General features: G+C 44.9%; 1 protein-coding gene across 4 annotated transcripts in view; it reads left to right on the forward strand.

Annotated features, from left to right (window-relative positions):
• The window catches only part of uhrf1bp1l (UHRF1 binding protein 1-like), a 28737-nt gene extending 11784 nt beyond the window's left edge, over window positions 1–16953 (forward strand). Inside the window, exons 4-25 of one of the 4 annotated variants that reach the window (XM_041029920.1) lie at window positions 1136–1227; window positions 1495–1684; window positions 1803–1943; window positions 2492–2659; window positions 3242–3422; window positions 3590–3673; window positions 3812–3973; window positions 4439–4554; window positions 4668–4809; window positions 5358–5551; window positions 5651–6397; window positions 6477–7168; window positions 7784–7867; window positions 8619–8767; window positions 8994–9151; window positions 9332–9482; window positions 10683–10724; window positions 13527–13786; window positions 14093–14201; window positions 14360–14517; window positions 15326–15503; window positions 15534–16953. In XM_041029920.1, coding sequence (XP_040885854.1) covers window positions 1136–1227; window positions 1495–1684; window positions 1803–1943; window positions 2492–2659; window positions 3242–3422; window positions 3590–3673; window positions 3812–3973; window positions 4439–4554; window positions 4668–4809; window positions 5358–5551; window positions 5651–6397; window positions 6477–7168; window positions 7784–7867; window positions 8619–8767; window positions 8994–9151; window positions 9332–9482; window positions 10683–10724; window positions 13527–13786; window positions 14093–14201; window positions 14360–14517; window positions 15326–15454 — 4149 coding nt within the window. In that variant the 3' untranslated portion in view covers window positions 15455–15503; window positions 15534–16953. Of the gene's footprint in view, window positions 1–1135; window positions 1228–1494; window positions 1685–1802; window positions 1944–2491; window positions 2660–3241; window positions 3423–3589; window positions 3674–3811; window positions 3974–4438; window positions 4555–4667; window positions 4810–5357; window positions 5552–5650; window positions 6398–6476; window positions 7169–7783; window positions 7868–8618; window positions 8768–8993; window positions 9152–9331; window positions 9483–10682; window positions 10725–13526; window positions 13787–14092; window positions 14202–14359; window positions 14518–15325 lie in introns of all 4 variants that reach the window. The other 3 variants (XM_041029919.1, XM_041029921.1, XM_041029922.1) reach the window with 3 other exon arrangements.
• The last annotated feature ends 2725 nt before the right edge of the window (window positions 16954–19678 follow it).

Consider the following 19678-nt stretch of genomic DNA (forward strand, 5'->3'; position numbering starts at 1 on the left):
CGGTGAAAGCCACCTTTGACACACTTGTGGATTTGTTGTCTGCGAGTGCGTTCAGCTGTTTGTCCTGAGCCTGGTTTATCTTCCACAGCTCGTCGGCCTGGTTTTTATAGGCTTGCAGGTTGGCTTCAACGGTGGCCATTTTCTGCACCATTGCGCTGAGGTTTTGCTCAAGCGTACTTTGGGTCTGCGTCATGGTTGCCAGCTTCTCCCTCATGGCAGCCACCTCGCTGAGCAGGGCGCAGGTGTCAGGTTGACAGACTGCCAGGCTGGTCCCTGTCCCCAGGTAGCTGTAATTCCCAGTACACAGGCTGCCGGAAACCAGCAACAGCAGAAAGAAAATGCGCTCCATTTTCTAACACTCAGCTCCACAAAATAGCGTGTGTGGTCCACAAGCCTCAGTCCTTGTATATATACTAGCAGTGCCGCGTGTTTCGCAACACTTTTTTGCACTCTGTTTTGATTGGTTTATTACGTAACATATTACAATAAACAGAAAATTATCACAATTATCACACTACTTATGAAACATTTACCATGATTATCAGGACCACATCATACAAGAGCATTGTATTAAAACGTAACACAATAGCACTTTGTTGAATCTGCTATTAGTCACTATCCTGTTAAACACAATGGTACCACACCTCCAACAATAGCAAAGCTTTGGAAATATTATACAACATAGTGAAAATGGGAGCGTATATGATAACATGTCATTATTCTTTAGGGGAGGCTGCTGCATGAAGGTGGTACATACAGTGATGAAAGGCTTGTTACGTCAAGACTGTTATTAATGTGAGAATAGTAACGGCATAATTCCAGGAGTTTCACTGATTTTTATCTTGGTGGACATGCTATCATTTGAGTACAAGTGAACAATGTTGCTGTCACAGTGGCAGAGGGCCAAACAAGCTGCAACGGCCTTCTTCCATTAATGTTGACCAGTTGAACTATGCTATACTGCAAATGTCAAGCTCACAAAATTGCTCTTTTTCAACTGAGCATTGTAATTGATGAACTGACACGCTCACCAACGACCTGTGCTAGAACATACAACAACAGAATCAAAAGCTAAGAAAATCCAGACGTTGTTTATTGGTCCGTATCTAAGCCTATGACTTACTTACTGTTTCAGACCCTGGATAAAGTGGTGATGGAGATGAGTACCTGCGATGAGCCCCGTCCCCCCAATGGCCCCTCTCCCATAGCAACAGCATCAGGGCAAAGGTGAGCGCTGTGATTGATACTTCTTATAACCATTGTCTGTTTCTTAAAGGCGCCACAGTGAAAACATACATAGTGTATGGTATTTTAGTTTTTGAAGTCTTTTTTAGATTTCTCACATTTCTGCTGTGACACTTCTAATCGCAGTCCTGACTCACAACACAGACTAGTTGTAATGTATTGGACCCGCCTGTTGCTAAGCACTTCTTATCACCTTGTTTACCTTACTCTCTCCACCCATCTCCACCCACCTGTTTGTCTCTCTTTCAGTGAATATGGCTTTGCTGAAAAGGTAGTAGAAGGGATGTCCCTGTCCATCAACTCCATAGTGATCAGGATCAGTGCCAAGGCCTTCAACGCCTCCTTTGAGCTCTCCCAGCTGCAGGTCTACAGCGTCAACACCAGCTGGAGCATCAGTGACCTGCGATTCACCCGCATCCAGGACCCTCAGCGGGGAGAGGTCAGTATATTTTTACATCTGAAGAAAGACAACAAGGTTTTCACGTTCTCTAAAGGGTCAAATTTAGTATCGTATATTTCCTACTTTTCTAATTCGCTATTCTGCCTGTTTGGTCCAGATCCTGACGTTTAAGGAGATAAGCTGGCAGATGATCCGTATTGAGGCAGACGCTATCCAGAGTGCCGAGCACGAGATGTTGAGCGCCCCCATCCGCCTCATCACCAACCAGTCCAAGATACGGGTCACTCTCAAGAGACGGGTCAGAAACAAACACAGATCCTTTAAACAGATTCAGATGTTTTCACTTAATGAAATTTGATGGACCAGACATGAAAAGCAAACTGCTCTAAGCAACATCCTCTTGCCTGCTGTGAACAATAATCCCTCTGTTTGGTCTCACAGGCTGCAGGCTCAGCAGCCACAATTCATCACAAACAAAAATGACTAATAATGTCTGTGTTGTGAATATTTAATGTAATGCAGTATCAAGTCCATAAAAAGCTTTTTTGTGTGGTCTGTTAAAGTAATTAGCCCCATTTGTCTCTTTAGGCTTTAAAAAAAGAACTGCTGAACAAAGCTTTCATTACTGGACAAAAACTTACTCTCTCCCAAAAATGCTGTCAGTGCAGTTACAGTTCATATTATAAAAAGGATATTCAGCCTGTGTTCACCCGAAAAGAATTTGCAACGTGAGCCTCATTCAGTGTCAAGTAGAGTTCCAGTGAATTTGATTTGTCCTTATTGGCTATAAACAAAGACTTCCACCTATGTAATGCATGTTTATACCAACGGTTCTGCCGGATGCAGATTAAGGACTGTAACGTGGTGGCCTCCAAGCTGATTCTGATCCTGGATGACCTGCTGTGGGTGCTGACCGACTCCCAGCTCAAAGCCATGGTGCAGTATGCCAAGTCCCTCAGCGAGGCCATGGAGAAGTCTGCCCAGCAGAGGAAGAGCATGGCCACGGAGGATCAGGTACACATATACAGCTCAAATTTCAGAAACAGATTTCACATTTTCTTAACTTCTTTCTCACCCTCTTTATTTCCCATTTTTAACAATGCCCCCTCCCTCTTTCCGTTCATGTCCTAATTTCACCCTGTGTGGATGAGCCATGTCATGGTCTGATGGTTTGTCCTTGTGTCCATGGAAATTACATCTCCCCCTCTCTGTATCAGTCCTCTGATGCCATATGGCGCCTATGTGCCTCCATCATCTCTGTCTCTCACCGTTGCTTTCAGTCTCTGTCCTATATTTGTGCCTATTTGTGTGTCCTATATTCATCGCCTACACAAATTCACAGTCATCCACATCCCAGCTGACCTACTGTACAGTACTCTGTTCTCTGTAATTTAGTCTGACACGCCATCTGCTGGATGGATTGATCACTGCATGAATCAACTTGTCATTTGAACCAGACAGCTTCTTTGACTCACTGTTAACGCAACACCAGACCCAATACAGCAACATGAAATACATAGAGACCACAGCTGTGAGCACCAAAACACCGATCATAGTATCTGTACTTTTTTGTGTCTGTGCACCTGTGTTCACCAGGTGTCGCCAGCGCCGCCCTCAGCCCAGCAGGTGCGTACCCAGCAGGCATCCACCGCCGCTGACCAGAGCGCAACGATGGCCAAGCTGTTCAGCGCCTACGACGTCTGTGAGACGTCCCACCACCTCCAGATCACACATCTCGACCTGCACATCTGCGACGACATCCATGCTAAGGACAAAGGTACCATGTACACGGATTTACATGTACTGGGCATTGCAGTGTTATTCACATGCATGTACATAATATGAGTGTTTGTTTTCATTCATATTTATGTTTTTTATATTTGGAAACATTTCACTAAAAAGCTTTGACTTTATTTTTTTTTCGTCTGTCCTTCTACTATGTAGTGATCAACAAGAGGATAACAGGTGGAGCCATGCAGCTTTCCTTCAGCTCCATCACTCTGGACTACTATCCCTTTCACAGAGCAGGTATGAACTCTGCAATCCTTGCTGCGTCCTCATCCAAAACTCACCAGCATCGTGGTCGTTTTTTAACTTCTGTCTCTCATCACGTCCATGGACATCCAAACTGTCTGTATCCATTACCCCGTTTTCTACCATCCCCAGGTGAAAGTTGTGCCCACTGGATGCACTACAGCGAGGCCACCAAGACCAGGGAGGGCTGGGCACGGAACCTTCTTGATGAGTTTAAGTCCAACGTTGAGATGTTGAAGAGCGCAGTTCGAGACCAGCAAGGCCCGGCCCCTGCACATGGCTCCCCACAGCATGGTAAGCAAACACACTTGGACATATAGTAAACATGATTGGGTATAACTCAACTTCTTATGGGTGTGGATTTTTGTTGTATGTCCTGGGGCAAATGCAGGACCACACCAGCATTTACATCATCCCTGTGGGTTTTCTGTCCTCCAGTGTCCCTTAGGGACGATGAGTATGGGCCTCTAGGAAGTCAGGAGAGATCAGGAGGAGAAGGAGTAGGGCTTAGGGAGGCAGATGGAGGACTCCTAGAGTGGAGCCCACACACACAGCCTCCAGCCCAGTGCTGCTGGTGCCTAGAGCCAGGTACCGCGGTGTGTGTGCGCACAGCTGGGTGCGGTGATACACACCTTTTTCAAGGCACAGAGGTTTCCTGTTGGAGTGGTCACTCTGTTTGTCTCCTTCTTTGTTGTTCATTTTTATGCCTTTCTCTCTGTCTCTCTCTCTCTCTCCTTCCATCGCTTTATTTCTCTCCAGGTAAAATAAACACCTCCTCCAGCAGCTCCTTCAGTCCTCCTCCCCCTCAAACCCCCAAGACCCAACTCATGTCCAGCTCCTTTGTTCTCAGGATGGCTGACTTCAGCATCTACCAGGTCGCTACAGACATACGCTATCTGACAAACCTTCATATATGTAGTCACTGAGACTAATACCTCGCCTTTACTAACTTTTACTGATAATTGTTGTGTCCCTTTTTGTGTTGCAGGTGTCAACAGCAGACCAGCGTCGCTCAAGCCCCAAAACCATGATCTCCTGTAATAAGAAGTCCTTGTACCTTCCCCCAGAGATGCCAGCCATCCACGTCGAGTTCACAGAGTACTACTTCCCTGATGGAAAAGACTACCCCAGTATGACCTCTGCGTTTTAGCATTCAAGCCACTTTAAAATCAAGAAAGTAGTGTCTCATTGTAGAAACATTAATCTTTGTTTGTAGGTCATGAGCTGCGTAAGTAGCTGTTTTTCTACGCTGCCTGCTGTTTTGGCAGTGACTTTCTTTTTCTAACCTCCCGTCTGGATCTTTTCAGCCCCTTCATTCAGCTGTGGGGAAGTCGCTGACTGCTGTGTAGCTGAGAGGACATTGATTTTCTGAATTACACCCAGTGCTCTGAATGAGGGATCACCCAATTAATTCCTATTATGGGTTTTTCACAGATTCACTCCATTAGGAAACATTATACGAACATTTAGAGGTTTTCTTTTCTGACAGTGAATTTGTGGTCAAGACGAATATTTCTTTTTTTTTGCAAATTAAAAAAAATTATACAGCATTGCTGGGAAAGCAGGAAAAAAGCAGTTGTGTGCATTCTCTGTGCATTCATGTCTTATTCTTACCCTCTTTGTTTGCCTAAAGAATAAATAATGCTGTCTCTCTTCCACCTTCCTCCTTCTACTCCAGTCCCGTGTCCCAACCTCTACGTCCAGCTGAACGCCCTGCAGCTGGTCCTGGATCCTCGCAGTCTGGTGTGGATCAACCTTTTCGCCCTCGACCTCAGGCAGAGTCTGGAGCAGTTCATGGAAATCTACAAGCTCAACGACTTGCAGAAACCCGACGAGCATGTTGACATCAAAGTTGACGGCCTCATGCTCAAGGTAAAGAGGACAGCAGACACGTGACCTTTCTTTGGGTTTAAAGCGTGGGATGTATTTTGCGGTATTTAAACACCTTTCTGGGTTTCTGTTCTCCACCAGCTGGTGATTCCCACTGATCGGGAGGCCTCCTGTCCTCCTGATCTGCCTCGCTCCATCTCAGTGCAGACTTCAGAAATGGTGGCCACTAACACCCGACACCCTGCCAACTGCACCCGCTCGCACCTCGAGGCCCTGCTGCAAGCATTCGAAGAGGAGCCCTTCTTCTCATCATCTTTCTTTTCATTCCCTCGCTCCTCCTCCTCCTTACCCCTCCTCCATCCCATCTTCCAGCGTCACGCTCATGAACAGGACACCAAGCTCCATGACATCTACAAGGGCCTGGTAGTGCCTACGATGGGCACAAATGCCCTCAAGATGCCGGCCGCCACAGACTTTTGGGCGCTGCACTTCGCCCAGTTCTGGGTGGACTATGAAGGCACACGTGGAGGCAAAGGGCGGCCGCAGCCCTTTGTGGACTCGTTCCCCCTCACTGTGTGGGCGTGTCAGCCCGCAAAGCTCGTCCAGAGCCAGGAGAAGCTGAGAGTTGCTGCTGGATCAGGTCTTTCCAGAAGTACATCAGCAGAGGCTGTTGCACGCCTGCAGAGGAAACGCTTACTGAAGGAGTATTACAGTACTGATGGTGCACCAGCACCATCGCACAGCAACGACGCAACACTGCCACCCAGTAACGGACTCCATAAACCCCTTTCACTGGACAGTCTGCCTTCCTCTTCTTCTCCATCATCATCAAGTATAGATGCAGATGTACATGTGTTGGTGCATGTCCAGAAGCCTTTAAATGCTCAGGTATGTTCTTCATTCTTATGTTGTTTTTCAGACATGTAATATAGATGAAGAGTAACCTACTTTTTGCTTACAAATGCAGGTGAGCCACCGGCAGTATGTGTTTCTGATGCATCTTCAGCGCAGCATCAAAGCCCTGCAGCAGACACTACAGCAGGACCTGGAGGAGATGGGTTCAAAAAGGGAACGCAAGGATCCTTCACAGTGTCCTGGAGACAGCAAGCCCTTCACCGTCTGTCTGGGCCTCCTGCTGAAAAGCGCGGAGGTGTCCCTGCTCCTGAAGCCCGTCCCCCAACCGGAGGGTTCGGGGTCTCCTCCGGTGTCCGAGCTCTCACCCTCAGAGAGCCGAGGGACGCTGGAGCCTGGGATCGATGCAGGGGAGGAGACTGAGAAGGGGGAGAAAGGGAATGAAGGGTCCGGGTCTGAAGGAGCCAAAGGGTCTTACACTGTAGACCAGATGTTATGTGGTGAAGGCTCAGAGAGCGGGGCCACACAGGGTCCTGCCCCCCTCGTTCCCACCTCAACTACACGTCCTGACACAAATCACAAAGCCTCGCTGGGAGAGGCGAGGACTTCAGCTAAGAACCCGGGAAGGTGGAGTTCAGATGAAGGGGGCGAGGCTTTGGTGGATGGGTTGGCTGCGGGTGACGAAATGGGAACTGGACTGGACTCTAAAACCCAGACAAGCGACCCTCTGTCTGACCCACTCAGCAGCAAAGACTGGAGCGACAAAGACAAGGCTGCGGCTGCTAAGATGCCTCAGTCAATATCCAGGTATTCAGTTTGTCACACAAAAATGCCGTCACTTTACACCACAGTGTCCTTCCCACTGAGCAAAGTCCTGTGCTGAATTGATATCACACTGTGATCATTGTGTCAATGTAGTTTATTATTTTCAGCACATTTTCAGGTGATTTATTTTCTACTTGCTTGATAGAAATTTTGATAATCAACTCAATGATCAGTTATTTTTAAAAAAAAAAGTAATAATCATTTCTTTGAGCCCTTAAGAGATCACATCTCATCCAAGTAATCATGTGTTAGAGTTTTTATATTTTTCAGTATTTCCCTCTCAGCCTCACTGTGGCTAACGTACATGATGAGTCTCTTAATTAATCTGTCTGTTCCTGAACACAAGAGCTGTGTGTTGAACCCCCTCATGAGTGTTTGTCAGTGTGAGTGTTCATTTCTGTGACTTCACGTGTCTCTGACATCGTTGGCTGCTCTCAAGCTGCCATAACTTTCTGTGTGTATATTCTCATCTCACTGTCTGTCAGGACTATGTGTTTTGTTATTTCTTAACTCATTCACTTCCTTTTCTGCCTCCTGGCCGTTGCTTTGATCCATGCGAGGTGTGTGTGTGTGTGTGTGTGTTTTCTCTCTACCAAGGAAAGGAAGTTTGTCTGTGGTTTCTGATCTCCTCAGCTCCTCAAACTCCAGCAGATCCACCTCCCTTTATTCCATGTCCAACATGTAAGGCACTGGATCTGTGACTAGCTGTGCTAATGACTGTGTGTACGGGTGTACATGTGTGGTGTGTGTATGTGTGAGTGTGCCCTTGTTCCTGTGATGCTTGGATGAATACAAATCAGTGCAAACGTGTCTATGTGAATCCCCTGTGGGCATGCATTTGCATGTGAGCATGATGTGCTGGTATGTGTCTGTGTGTTCTGTCTGTATGTGTTAGGTGAGTTGTGTTTGTTCTGTGTTTGGTATCTACCTGTTGACTCGTGGTGAAGGCAGAGATGAAACTGGAAGCTCTTTGTCTGTGACAGTTCTTTTTTTTTTTCAGCCTTGTGTTCTCAGTCCTTTGGGAGCCACTTTGATTTTATTTTTTTTTTCCTCTGTCGTGATTTTTCTTTAGAACGTTTCTGGGAGGATAGCACACTTGGTTCTTACTTGACCTTAAACAACACCACACAAAGGAATGAGGCGATATTTAATTCATGACTTGTTGAGGAAACTCACTCAGCTCTCTCAGAGCGCAGTGGTCTTGGCTCAGTGTCGGCATAAAAACAAAATTCCTATCAGATGTGGTGAAATAAAAGCAGTGGGCCTGCCTCTTTTCTTGTCTCTGTAAATGAATCAGTCGGTCGGTGTCTCTTTCAGTCGATCAGCCCAGTCATTTAAAATCATGCATGGAAAGTGTTTCTCAAGCAGATAGAATCTGAAGGATACAGAAATTATTCTCTTGTGACTCCATGCTTGTGTGTGTGTGTTGTAGTGGTCGTTTGATGCGGGATCGCTCCCAGTCCAGTTTCTCAGTCTCCTATAAGAACATGAAGAAGAGCCCGTCCCTGCAGTCCCTGGACAACATCTCCATTGACAGCTACCTGATGGAGGACGGAGACGCGTATAGCCTGCTGGAGAGAGGTGGAGCAAACACACACACTTGCACACACAAACAGAAACAATCTAAAAAGTCTACAGTGAACAAGAAATTATCATTACTGTAAATGTACCTGCAGACAGCTGCATTGACCAGAAGGTGGCAGCATTGTGCTAATAGCCTAGTAGTGTAAAAGCATGTAGCATGCAGCATGCAGGTGTACATGTTTGTGTGATTGTGTGAGTCATATGTTAATGTCTCCATGCGTAGATGACGTGTCCATCTCAGGCTTCAAGGATGCCATCAGTGAACAGAGCGCCACAGAGAGTGCTGCTGAGGCTGCGGTTGGTCAGGAGCAGGAGGGAGGCGTGTCCCCTGACACTGTCAGCGCGACATCCCAGAGCATCGACGAGCCCACCAAAGATATAGTAAGTCATCCAATAGACTGTGACGATAAGCTAATTAATTGTTACACTCATCAATCAGAAATTTAAATCCACTGAGGAAATAAAGATCAGAGAATGAATGTTGTCTGTTGAATGTATAAATTGCAAATTGTGTGGACTGTAATTTTCCTGATTGTTGTTGTGTTGACGCGTCTCCTCCAGGTGTCGGTGCTGGTGTTGAAAGTGCGGTCTGTGTGTGTGGGCATGGAGGTGGTGGGCGAGAGCACAGCCGTGGCCCTGGAGGTGGGCCAGGTCGCACCCAGCCAGCTGGGCAATGTCAGCCTCAGACAGTACCTCAGCAACCGCAGCCTGGGTAAGAAGAAGTCTGCATCATACGTTCTCTGAGACTGAGCACCAAACGCCGAAGCTTTTTATTTTGGCTCTGATTTGCAGAACAGTTATAAAATCTTTTAGCTACATGTGATGGTTTTTAGCACGGCTGCAAGGACTCTCATTTTGTAGGAGTGGTTTTATATGGTGTGCTGTGTGTGGCATTGTAACCTCAAACAATCATCACCACACTGATCTGAAATGGTGATATAAATATCGTAAACACACAAGACCTGAAAAAGCCCGGAGTGAGAATGTCTTGACACTGTATAAATTTGGCAGATAACCATTGATTGCTTTTTTCTTCCCATAAAAGAGAAGCGCAAATAGACGTGAAGTTTCTTGCGATGATAGATGATGAAATGAGAGAAAAGCTGATGCAAGAGTCTCTTCCAGTTTGTTTAAATCCATCCACAACACTAAAAAACAGGCAGAGCATCTTCCACCAAAGAAGGAAAGAAAACACGAAACGAACCAGCCAAAACAGACTTGTGTAGAAGTAGGCTGCAGCCTATGTGTTAGGTTCAAATGAATAACAAAGATGAAAGTGAAGGGACATTTGTTAAGATTTATGCGCACAAGTAGGCCAGCTACCAGACAACAAAGAACAACAGGGCGCTGACTGCACCGTGTGTGTTTGTGGATTTAGAACAAATCCACTCCAACTTCATTTCTTTTTTTTTTTTTTTTAGTTTATTTTTAGATGATCTGTTATGGCATTTGTGTCTTATTTGACAGGAGAAAGTGAGAGGAAACATGAGGACAGAGAGAGGAAGGACGTGTGACAGAGGTCTTAGAGCAGACTTGAAGCTCGGTTGTGGGGTTTGAACCACCAGGATGCTCCATCACTGACCCCTCTTGTCACATTTTGCTTGTTCATGCTTTAACTCAACAGAAACAACTGCAGTGACCCATAGCAATAATCAGAATATAGATGAAAATTAACTTTCAACTATTTTTTACAATCATTCTTTATTGTTTTCTGATGTTTTATAGATTAAGGATTAATGGATTAATTGAGATCATGAAAATAACAGCTGGTTGTATCACTATTCTGAATCCCCTCTTCTCCTAAAATAGGCTGACCATAATTCCTTGTGTACAAACACACACACACACATATTTACACACTAATGCAGCCACACCTCCTCCTTTTTATTTACCTTGCCATAACTCCCCACAGGTATGGTGTGTTCAGTACCAATACCTGCTCAAAGCAGCCAAGGTAACTGCTGTGTGTTAATTCACCATCTGTAACTTTACATGCATGCTTGCCTCGGCGTGTCCGTTTCCACCTGTGTGTGAGAATGTGTGTGTGAGTGTGTGGGTGTGGGTGTGGGTGTGTATGTGTGTATGAAGTGCTGTTTGTTTGTTTGTTTGTGCTTCCAGTTTGTTCTTCTGTCAAATCTCATTTCCAGACTCAGGACTTGTGCTCGGTGGCATGCACTGCAGATGCAATGCAAGCGAATGCATGAAGCGCGTGTGTTATTGTCTCAATTTCCAGCAGCAGGGGGTGTTTGTGTGACATTGAGATCTCTTTCTCTTGTGTGTGTGTGTGTGTGTGTGTGTGTGCACTGTAAGAGAGGGTAAATTTGACAGTAATGGAGTGAGTGCTCCCATTATTTGCAACATTAGGCCCACAACCTTTAAGTGTGTGTGTGTGAGAGCCAGATTCAAATTGACTGTAACTATCTGCGCTGACTATTTTAACCCCTCATCTTCCTCTTCTCCCTTCTTCTCAGCCTAATTTGCTCTCTCTCTCTGTCTCCCCCTCTTTCTCCCCACCGTCCTCATCTCTTCACTGCAGCAGACTTTGCAGTTTCAGTCCAGTGATTCAGGCAATGAGAGAAACGCCAGCTTTACCCCTCGCTACCTCTCCTCCTCCTCCTCCTCCTATCTCACAAGAGCAATCCCTCTTCCTCCTTCCCCTTTTCTTCTTTCTCCTTTCCTCTACCTTTCCGCCTTACTCTTCCCTCCAGCTCCTACTCCATCTTCCTACTAATCCTCTGTCATTTAACCCCCTCCCTCTCCACCTTTTTGTTCCCTTCATCTCTCTCCCTCTCTAGGCCATCTTTCCTCTCTCCTCCCTGTCTTATCACAGTCACTCAGTCCTTGGCTGCTGGCTCTCTTTCTCTTTCTCTCACCTCACCCACTTCCATCCCTTCTTTTTTTTCCTCTCTCTCCATTTGCCTCGACCTCAAGCCGCCCAGGATTGAGAGAGAATATGTCATTTTATCTGAGAAAAGCTGACAGGATTGTGTGTGTATGTGCGTGTCTTTGTGAATGTTTTTGCTCTGTGGCGTTAACCCTCTCCTGACTTTCCTTCAGTGAGCATATTAAAAAGGATGTGATGCAATTCTCACTGTCATAGTGAAAAGGTTTTTTTCCTTTAAGTGGCCATTTTCATGCCTTGCTGAGTGTTTTTACGGCAACTCGTGGTGTGTTTCTCATCTGTTTCAAAACTCATGCCTGTAACTGTGCTTGCCAGCTGAATTACTATTTGTGTATAAAGTGGTACAGATTGTGCGAAAGGAGGGTTTTAATTACCTTCCTCCTGGGTTGAACATCTCTCATCCTCGGCTTTCATCACTTCATGTTTGTGTACTTTCTCTCTCTCTTCTCACTTTTTCACCTTTTCTGCCTCTTTTCTTAATAAACAGGGATCACGTCATCACATTTTGTGTCAAACTAAGGTCATTCAGGGGTGAAACACTTGTCTGTACCAGCACGCTGTCACGCCTCTCACGACTTTTTAGCACATCAGAGCTTATTTTTTATCTAATTCATAAAAGGAAGAAAAAAATTATTCAATGGTTAAATCTTCACTTTGAATTTTCAATTCTTGGGTGGGAGTTTCCACCAAACCCTCTAATCCCTAGTCCTCAGAAATAATGAAACATCACTGCAGCGAAGAACCCGTGGGATTGTACAAAATCTCCGTCTCCTTCAGTCCACCTTTTTTCCTAATTCCTTCCTGCTTCTCTTTTTCCAGCTCACTTTGCTTTTTTTCTTTGTTTCCAACTTTGTCTCCCACTCCTCTCTCAGATATTCTGCTGCCTCTGTCTTTTTCTTCATCCCACCTCTTACTTCAACTTTGTTTAAACCTGGCCTTAAAATGCACCCAATTCTTTTTTTTTTTTTTTTTTTTTTTTTTTACAGAATGAGCAAATTTACATAAAATAAAGCTGTAAATTCACTCACTATGTCCTGATGATGACCTATACGATATTTGTATTTTGACATATGTCAACATGTTTCCGAGTAAAACAAAAAATTGCGGCAGGGTCTAGACACAAGAGATTTCATTCAGAAGTGTGTGTAGTTTATCAAATACGGAGCTAGGTGGAGCTGTAGAGGAGTGTTAGCCTCCACCCGTGCCTCCCTAACGGTTAGCTCATGAGGCTAACTGTTGGATCAGGAGGAGGAGGATGAAGGAGAGCATTTGATGAGATACAATTATGTACATGTCCTCAGGTGCAGATGAGTCATCAGAAATAAGTCAGTGCTGAAAAAAGAAAATTAAATAGTAAAACGAGGGATTTGATACCAACTTATTTATACAGATCCTTTAGGTAACTGAGATCCGTACTGAGCGGAACATTTTACAGTAGAAAAACCAACTTGTCAGTGTTTTCTTGTGGAAAAACTGTGCAGTGGAAACACTTTTTCTAAATAACCTCAAACCAGTTTTGTTATTTCTGTATAGCATTTACTTACCAGATTCAGTATATCTGCATTATGCTAATATTGGCACATATACTGGCTGATTTATCAGCCTAGCTCTAATACCAGTAGAAAACCGAACAATTAACATAAGGATGCAGGATCAGAACCTGGAAAACATATTTTTTATTTACATTATGTAGATGGTACAAATTGTAAAATGATTAAGTCCTCGTTCATATTGGGTGCATTTTAATGTCAGGTGTAAATGTCTTTCAGCTGAATCATCTCTACACGAACTCCACAGACACAACACTGAAGCTAAAGCTAATGCTAACAGCAGCCTCTGTATCTTCCTCCACAGCTGGTGCCGAGATCAGCTCCGCGTCCCTCAGGGGCTCCCACGGTCCGGAGGTGCGGGCTCGCCTGGAGAGCGGGCCCTGTGCCGCCGCTCACTCCCCGCTGGCCGAACGCAACGGCTTCCTGCAGCTGCGTCTCCACGGATACCAAGCGAGCTTCCTGATGTCCACGCTGCGCAACCTGGCCCACTTTCTGGAGGACGACTCTGCGCCGCAGGTGCTGCCCATGGAGATCAGCGTCAGGAACACACACGTAAACCTGAAGGTGAGCATCTTTTACCCGGAGGTTGTTGTTGTTGCAGAACTGCAACATCTCAGAAGGATACCTGTCAGATTTTTTCCAATCGTGTTGCAGTAATAGGCCCATAACTCACTGCTGTACAGTGCAGCAGCTTCTATAACCAAGTTAAATATTTTGAACCATGGCCTAATAGGAATTTGGATTTGAATCGAACGTTTAATGACTTTCTGCGTTCTCTCTCGGGTTCCGTCAGTAGATTTGCTGTGGAACTGATGTGGATCGGTTCTCTCTCTCACTCATACACCTGCTCTCTACGTTTATGTTTTTCAGGATGACGGCCCCCGAGACAATCCCTCCGACTCCGAGCCCTCACCGATCACCTTACATGTGGACAGTCTCATCATACACAGAAGGGACGACGGGTCTTTCTCTATAGGAGGTGACACACACACACATTCTTATCTGCCGGATATTTCCGCCTCCACTTCAGCGCTGATTCACAGCCGTTATATAACTTGTCCTGTTAAATGCTTTCAAGTCCACGCTCGGTTCATCCACACCTCCAAATTCCCTTCTGTTGTCTCTTCCTCCTCTCAGTGGACGGAGCAGCGGAGGCCAAACCCAGGAAAGAGGGCGTGTTGACTGACAGCTCTTTGAGTCCAGTCCCTGAGGCTGTGGGCGGCGTCTGCAGTATTTCAAAGGCTACGCAGACCCAAGCCCCGCCCACCAGCCCTCCTCCATCCACCAGAGAAAAGGTGAGATGCACGATGTGGGTGTGATGTGGTGGGGGGTATGGGAGTAAAAGCTGTACAGGCACAAGATTTTAGTGAAGTGCACGTAGCCGCTCAAATCTTTCTGGTTCTGGAGGCTGATATGAAAGATCTAGTGCCAAATTTTGGTTTTGCCAGGCTATTCCAGTTCCTTGTTTGGCTCTCGTTTCATTTACAGTGGGAGTGATATTCATCAATTTGTGTCGAACACAAGTATAACATTTTCAGATGGAACGCTGAGTGAACAGTTGCATAATGCTGTTTAAGACCAGCGAGTCCTACAATCAAACTATTAATACAGTTTGTCTTTGTCTCCAGAGCGACCCATATGAGTGTTTTCTAATCTGACGCCTCCATAAACGACATCATTCTCAGTACCCGATAAAACTGATTCGTATGATCGATTTTTGATCTTAAGCCTTTACAGTTAAAGTTTGGTCAGATTTTGGAAACTAAAACTACGTGGGTATATTTAGACAGACTGAGGTGATGGTTAAAAGAAACTAGTGTTCACTGTTTGTTAGAGACAGGAAGCAAACAGGAAACGAACAGTAACCTCATACGCTTTTTATGCACAACCATCCGTCCTGATCTTTCTCAGGGGTTCTTTATAATTTGTGATCATTTACACATTCGCTGAGACAATGAATTGATTACTTGATTAGTTGACAGATCGATTGATTAATCATTTCAGTCATTATTCAACCAAAAATGCCAAATATTCTCTACAAAACAGTAACACAAGCAAAAACTCAACTCTTCTCTGTGGCCCTTCGCCACTCTTTGTTTCCAGATGCTGATGGAGGAGAACGAATGTTTGAAGGTGGAGCTGTCCCGAGCCAAGATGGCACTGGCTGAGGCTCAGATGGAGAAGGACTCGTTGCTTCACCGCATGAAGAACCTCAAAGTCAACACCAGCTAGGCCCAGCTCTCTCTTCACACCCAGCCAGTCGTTCAGCCCCACCGCTGGTCTGCAGCGATAAGGTCTGACGCTGATGGGCAGCAGCGAGCGAGGGTCAGCAAAAATAATTCATGGCAGCATCAACAAGTAAAGATAAAGGAATTTCTTACTACAGGGGCTCCCTTTACGCGCTTGATCGTTGATTGAGCCACCGCGAGACTTTAGACTTCAAAATAATTCCTTCATAAAGCAATGCAGAGTCAGTGCGAAGGCTCAAAAATACAGTTTTACACGCTTGTTGTCTGTTTTATGTTCTCCACTTTGGACTGTGGAGGCTTCATACATGTGGAGAGAGTTGAAAAGGGTGGAATGACATTTAGTGGGACTGTGTGTTTGTGTGTATGAGTGTGTGTTTGTGTGTCTGTGAAAGAACGAAAGAGGATGAGGATCTGTATCCGTGGTTGTGCCTACAGAAAACCGCTCCCACACTTCTGTTGTGTAAGTTAAAACAAATGAAAAAAGGAAAAAAAAAAATCACAGCTGATCTTAGATGAGTTTCATTCAGACCTGTCGGTATGAAGGAACGCTGAATGTCGTATCTTCAGAGGAATGTCTCGAAACATGACTTATTTTGCACTGCGTTGACATTAAACTTGTTTAATTTAGCGCTTTCATATTCGGAGGGGACGAGACGAATCCTGCTCTGACTCGTCCTCGGAGCGTGTACAGTGTATATTGTATAAGAATGTGAACACATAACTATTTTCTACAGAACTTTGAATGGTTATGCAGTGTTTCAGTTGAATGTGTGTGCGCGCGCGTGTCTCAGCCAGAACAACCATTTCATTACAAGTAGGGGATGAATTTCTATGTCAGTTCCACAGCTTTGTCAGCAAAATGCCCCTCACTAGTCTGTACCCCCCCAAACTCCCCCCACTATCCTATTTTTTTATGTGTAAATAGCTACTTAACTTGTGCAGCACTTTGAAAACTGAGGCACTGTAAATACAACAACCAGAACTGTGAGAGAACAAGAGTTGAGCCAATGAGTGGAGAGAGCACTCATGTGGAAATAAAGGCACATTGAAGCTGCCGGACTACAAATATATGTGTGTTTGTGTCTTTATGTAAATTTCTAATATTTCATGTGTAATGTTTTTGTTTTTGTTTTTTTTTTTTCATGGACAGGCGTATCTGCTGCTGTTCATGCTTCACGCCTGTGTGACGGTTTCAGGGAGAAATCCCTGGAATCGATGTTAAGAATGAAAGACTTTTTTCTAACAGCACATGCTTTGACACAGCACACAAGACTATAAAAGGACAGTCCGACGTCTCAAAACTCTGCTCTCACACTTGACAGTAACAGTAGATTCAGTACATCCATCAGTTTACAGATGCACCTGTCATAACCCGTGCTTCAGTCTGGCCCAGTTCATTTCAGTTTCTATCTTTAAAAAAAAAAAAGTTGTTCTGGTGACATGAAACACAACTAGATCTGTGCACAAATGTGGTATGAAGACCTGAAATGTCAGAGGGAGGATTTTAACATGATTGTATGTGAAGACTTTTGTTTGGTGGAGAGGGAAAAGTGTTGTTTTTCTTTTTTTTCCCTTTCTCTCACCGCTCATCACAGCCCTCCTCTCCTCTCTGGGAAACTCCACCCTCTGAAAACCTGTGGAGGAAGAAAAAGACACAAGAAGTAATAAGTTGTATTTTGTCTGTCAAAGCTGCTGAAAAACTCATGAAAATAAAAGAGTATCCAATTTAAAACTTTCAATTTTAAAAGGCTGTGGTGTTTATTTGTTCCTCCTTATTAAATATAGCACGTCCTGCACAATGCTAGACAGGTTATGTTACGTTAGCAACAGTGCTGTTTCACCACCTTAAAATGTTCAGATCTTTTGAAAATGAATTGTTTTGAATTTACTGGACATTCATGTGAGTTTACTGCTTCAACATCTGCTAAAATGTGAAAAAGCTCAAGCAAGAACAGATTAGCTGACAGGTCTCAAATTCAGAGCAAATGTAAATGAAAACCTTCATGAAGATTTTTGTTAATGAACACCAAACAAAGGTGAAGTTTGTCCTGCAGTAAGTGGAGATCAGAGACTCTTTAGACATAAGTGCAGCCTTTTTGTGAGCTCAAATGGGCTGAGCTGAACCACTGCAGGAGAGAGTTTGGACTTTGTGCACATAAATGGTCATGACATTTTACGGCTGGAGTAGTGCAGTGAGTCATAGAAGGGCATTAAGAGTGTGTGTGTGTGTGTGTGTGTGTGTGTGTGTGTGTGTGTGTGTGTGTGTGTGAGTGAAAAAAACTCTTCTGCTGTTAATATGAAAACCTGTTTACATACCGAAGCTTAATGTTTCTGTGATGATGGCTATGTCACAGTGCAGGACCGCCTATGTAAGCAAAGCATGTACACATTCATTTATTCATTTATATACTGTGTATATATGTGTGTGTGAGTGTGTGCAGGACAGTGGAGGGGATATGGGATAGTATGCCAGCACCATGTACAGCTGGATTGTGGGAAATGGAATGAAAGAGAGAGGCGTCAGGTTGTGTGTTGGCACCAAACCACCTTACCCCTCCACTCCAGGAGGAGGTGTAGGTTTGAGTATTCATCATATAATCACCAACATGTAGGATTAGTAACGCTGCCTTTCAGAGCTCACAGTAATATCACGATTTAATAGAACATTTATCGATTGATCGAGAAAACCACCTGCAGATTAATCTGGATTTAAAAACTTAAAGGCTATTTTCAGCCCTGAAATCACCTGAATCAGCTACAAGTCCTTTTTACGAGTTGAGGATTAGGACATAGCTGCTGTCGGTGGAGAAATTGAAGGCTGCGCTTCTTTACAATTTCCAGTTATATGCTCCAGCACCGTGGGGCCATCAGGCAAGTCCCAGCATGCACTCGGCGGCAGAGTGGGGGCGCAGTGGAGGAGGGGGTGTGTCTGTTTCCCAGGCTGTCAATGGACAGATCAGAGCACATTAAAAAAAATACATCTTCTGCATTCATTCTCCATTCACACAAACCCTGCTCTGACATGACTTGGGGAGGGTGTGTGTGTGTGTGTGTTTGTGTGTGTGTGGTTGGGGGGCGCGGCTATTTTAGGACCTCACCTGTTTCCAAATGCATTCAGCTGCAGCAGTGGAGGGGGACACACCTCCAGCGTGGAGCAGGAGAGGACATGTGCGACTCTGATGGAGGAAGTCTCAGCTGGCGCAGCTGGTGAGCACGAGTGTGACTTTTTAAAGATCCAAACAAAGGCATCGCCTCCTGTTGGTGCTGTAGCATCGTCCTCCACGCCCAGCCTGTACAGTAAGTCTGTAAGTCAAGTCAGACAGTGTCACACAGGACGTCCACAGGCTTCGCCTTCAAAATAAAAGCTTCGAAGAGGCCCCCCCCTCAGTACCTGGGAGCACCCAAGATCAACACTGGTTCTCTGATATTAACATAACTTGGAAATGTATTTTACCTGTGAATGTATTGGTTAAAAAAGACCAGAAGCATCTGCACAAGAAGAAAAAAGAATTTCTGATTCATTACCCAGCCTCGTGCCCCTGTCTTCAATGGGCCGTTTTGTCAAAATATGGTTTTGTGCTCACATGCTTAATATATATTCTTAAATTAATTTGTGTCAAATCAACACACAGCACCACCACAACACCCGTCAGCAGCCTATTCGGGCCTTGTTTTTGACACAGATAACACATAACAATAAAGTTTAGCTTCATTGTGTTTTCATCCTCTAAAATTTTATTTGTAGTATATGCCACAACTGGGAGGCTGTCTTGGTCTGGAGGATATTGTATTTGTCTTTATTGTTTCTAAATCTTTCTATCTATTCAAAGTGTTTTACAATAAAAACATAAAAGCCATTAAAGCTTGATGTTGTAGGAGGAACATTTGCACTCTGTGTGTATATCTTGTGTTTCTTTGTTAATGTTTTTTGTGCATCAAGTTGCAAAACATCCGGAGGATGAAGCATTTATTTTGAAAGCCGCGGCCGGAAGTCCATCTTTTAATCCCGGCTAACTCGACACCGGAGTCTCGCGACACAGATAAGGCACCGGGCGGGCAGTGCGGTAGGTTCGGGGGGAGAGAGGTGGCGAGAGCAGCCTGACTGGAGAGCTTCTTGTGGGGGTGGACAGGGTTTCACCTCCTGCCTGGTATTAGCTGGAGCTTCAGACCAGACTGGAGATTCTGCTCGGACAAAGAGGGAGTTTGT

This window comes from Toxotes jaculatrix, chromosome 22 (genome assembly GCF_017976425.1).
Source record: "Toxotes jaculatrix isolate fToxJac2 chromosome 22, fToxJac2.pri, whole genome shotgun sequence".
In the NCBI taxonomy this organism is placed as follows: Eukaryota; Metazoa; Chordata; class Actinopteri; family Toxotidae; genus Toxotes; species Toxotes jaculatrix.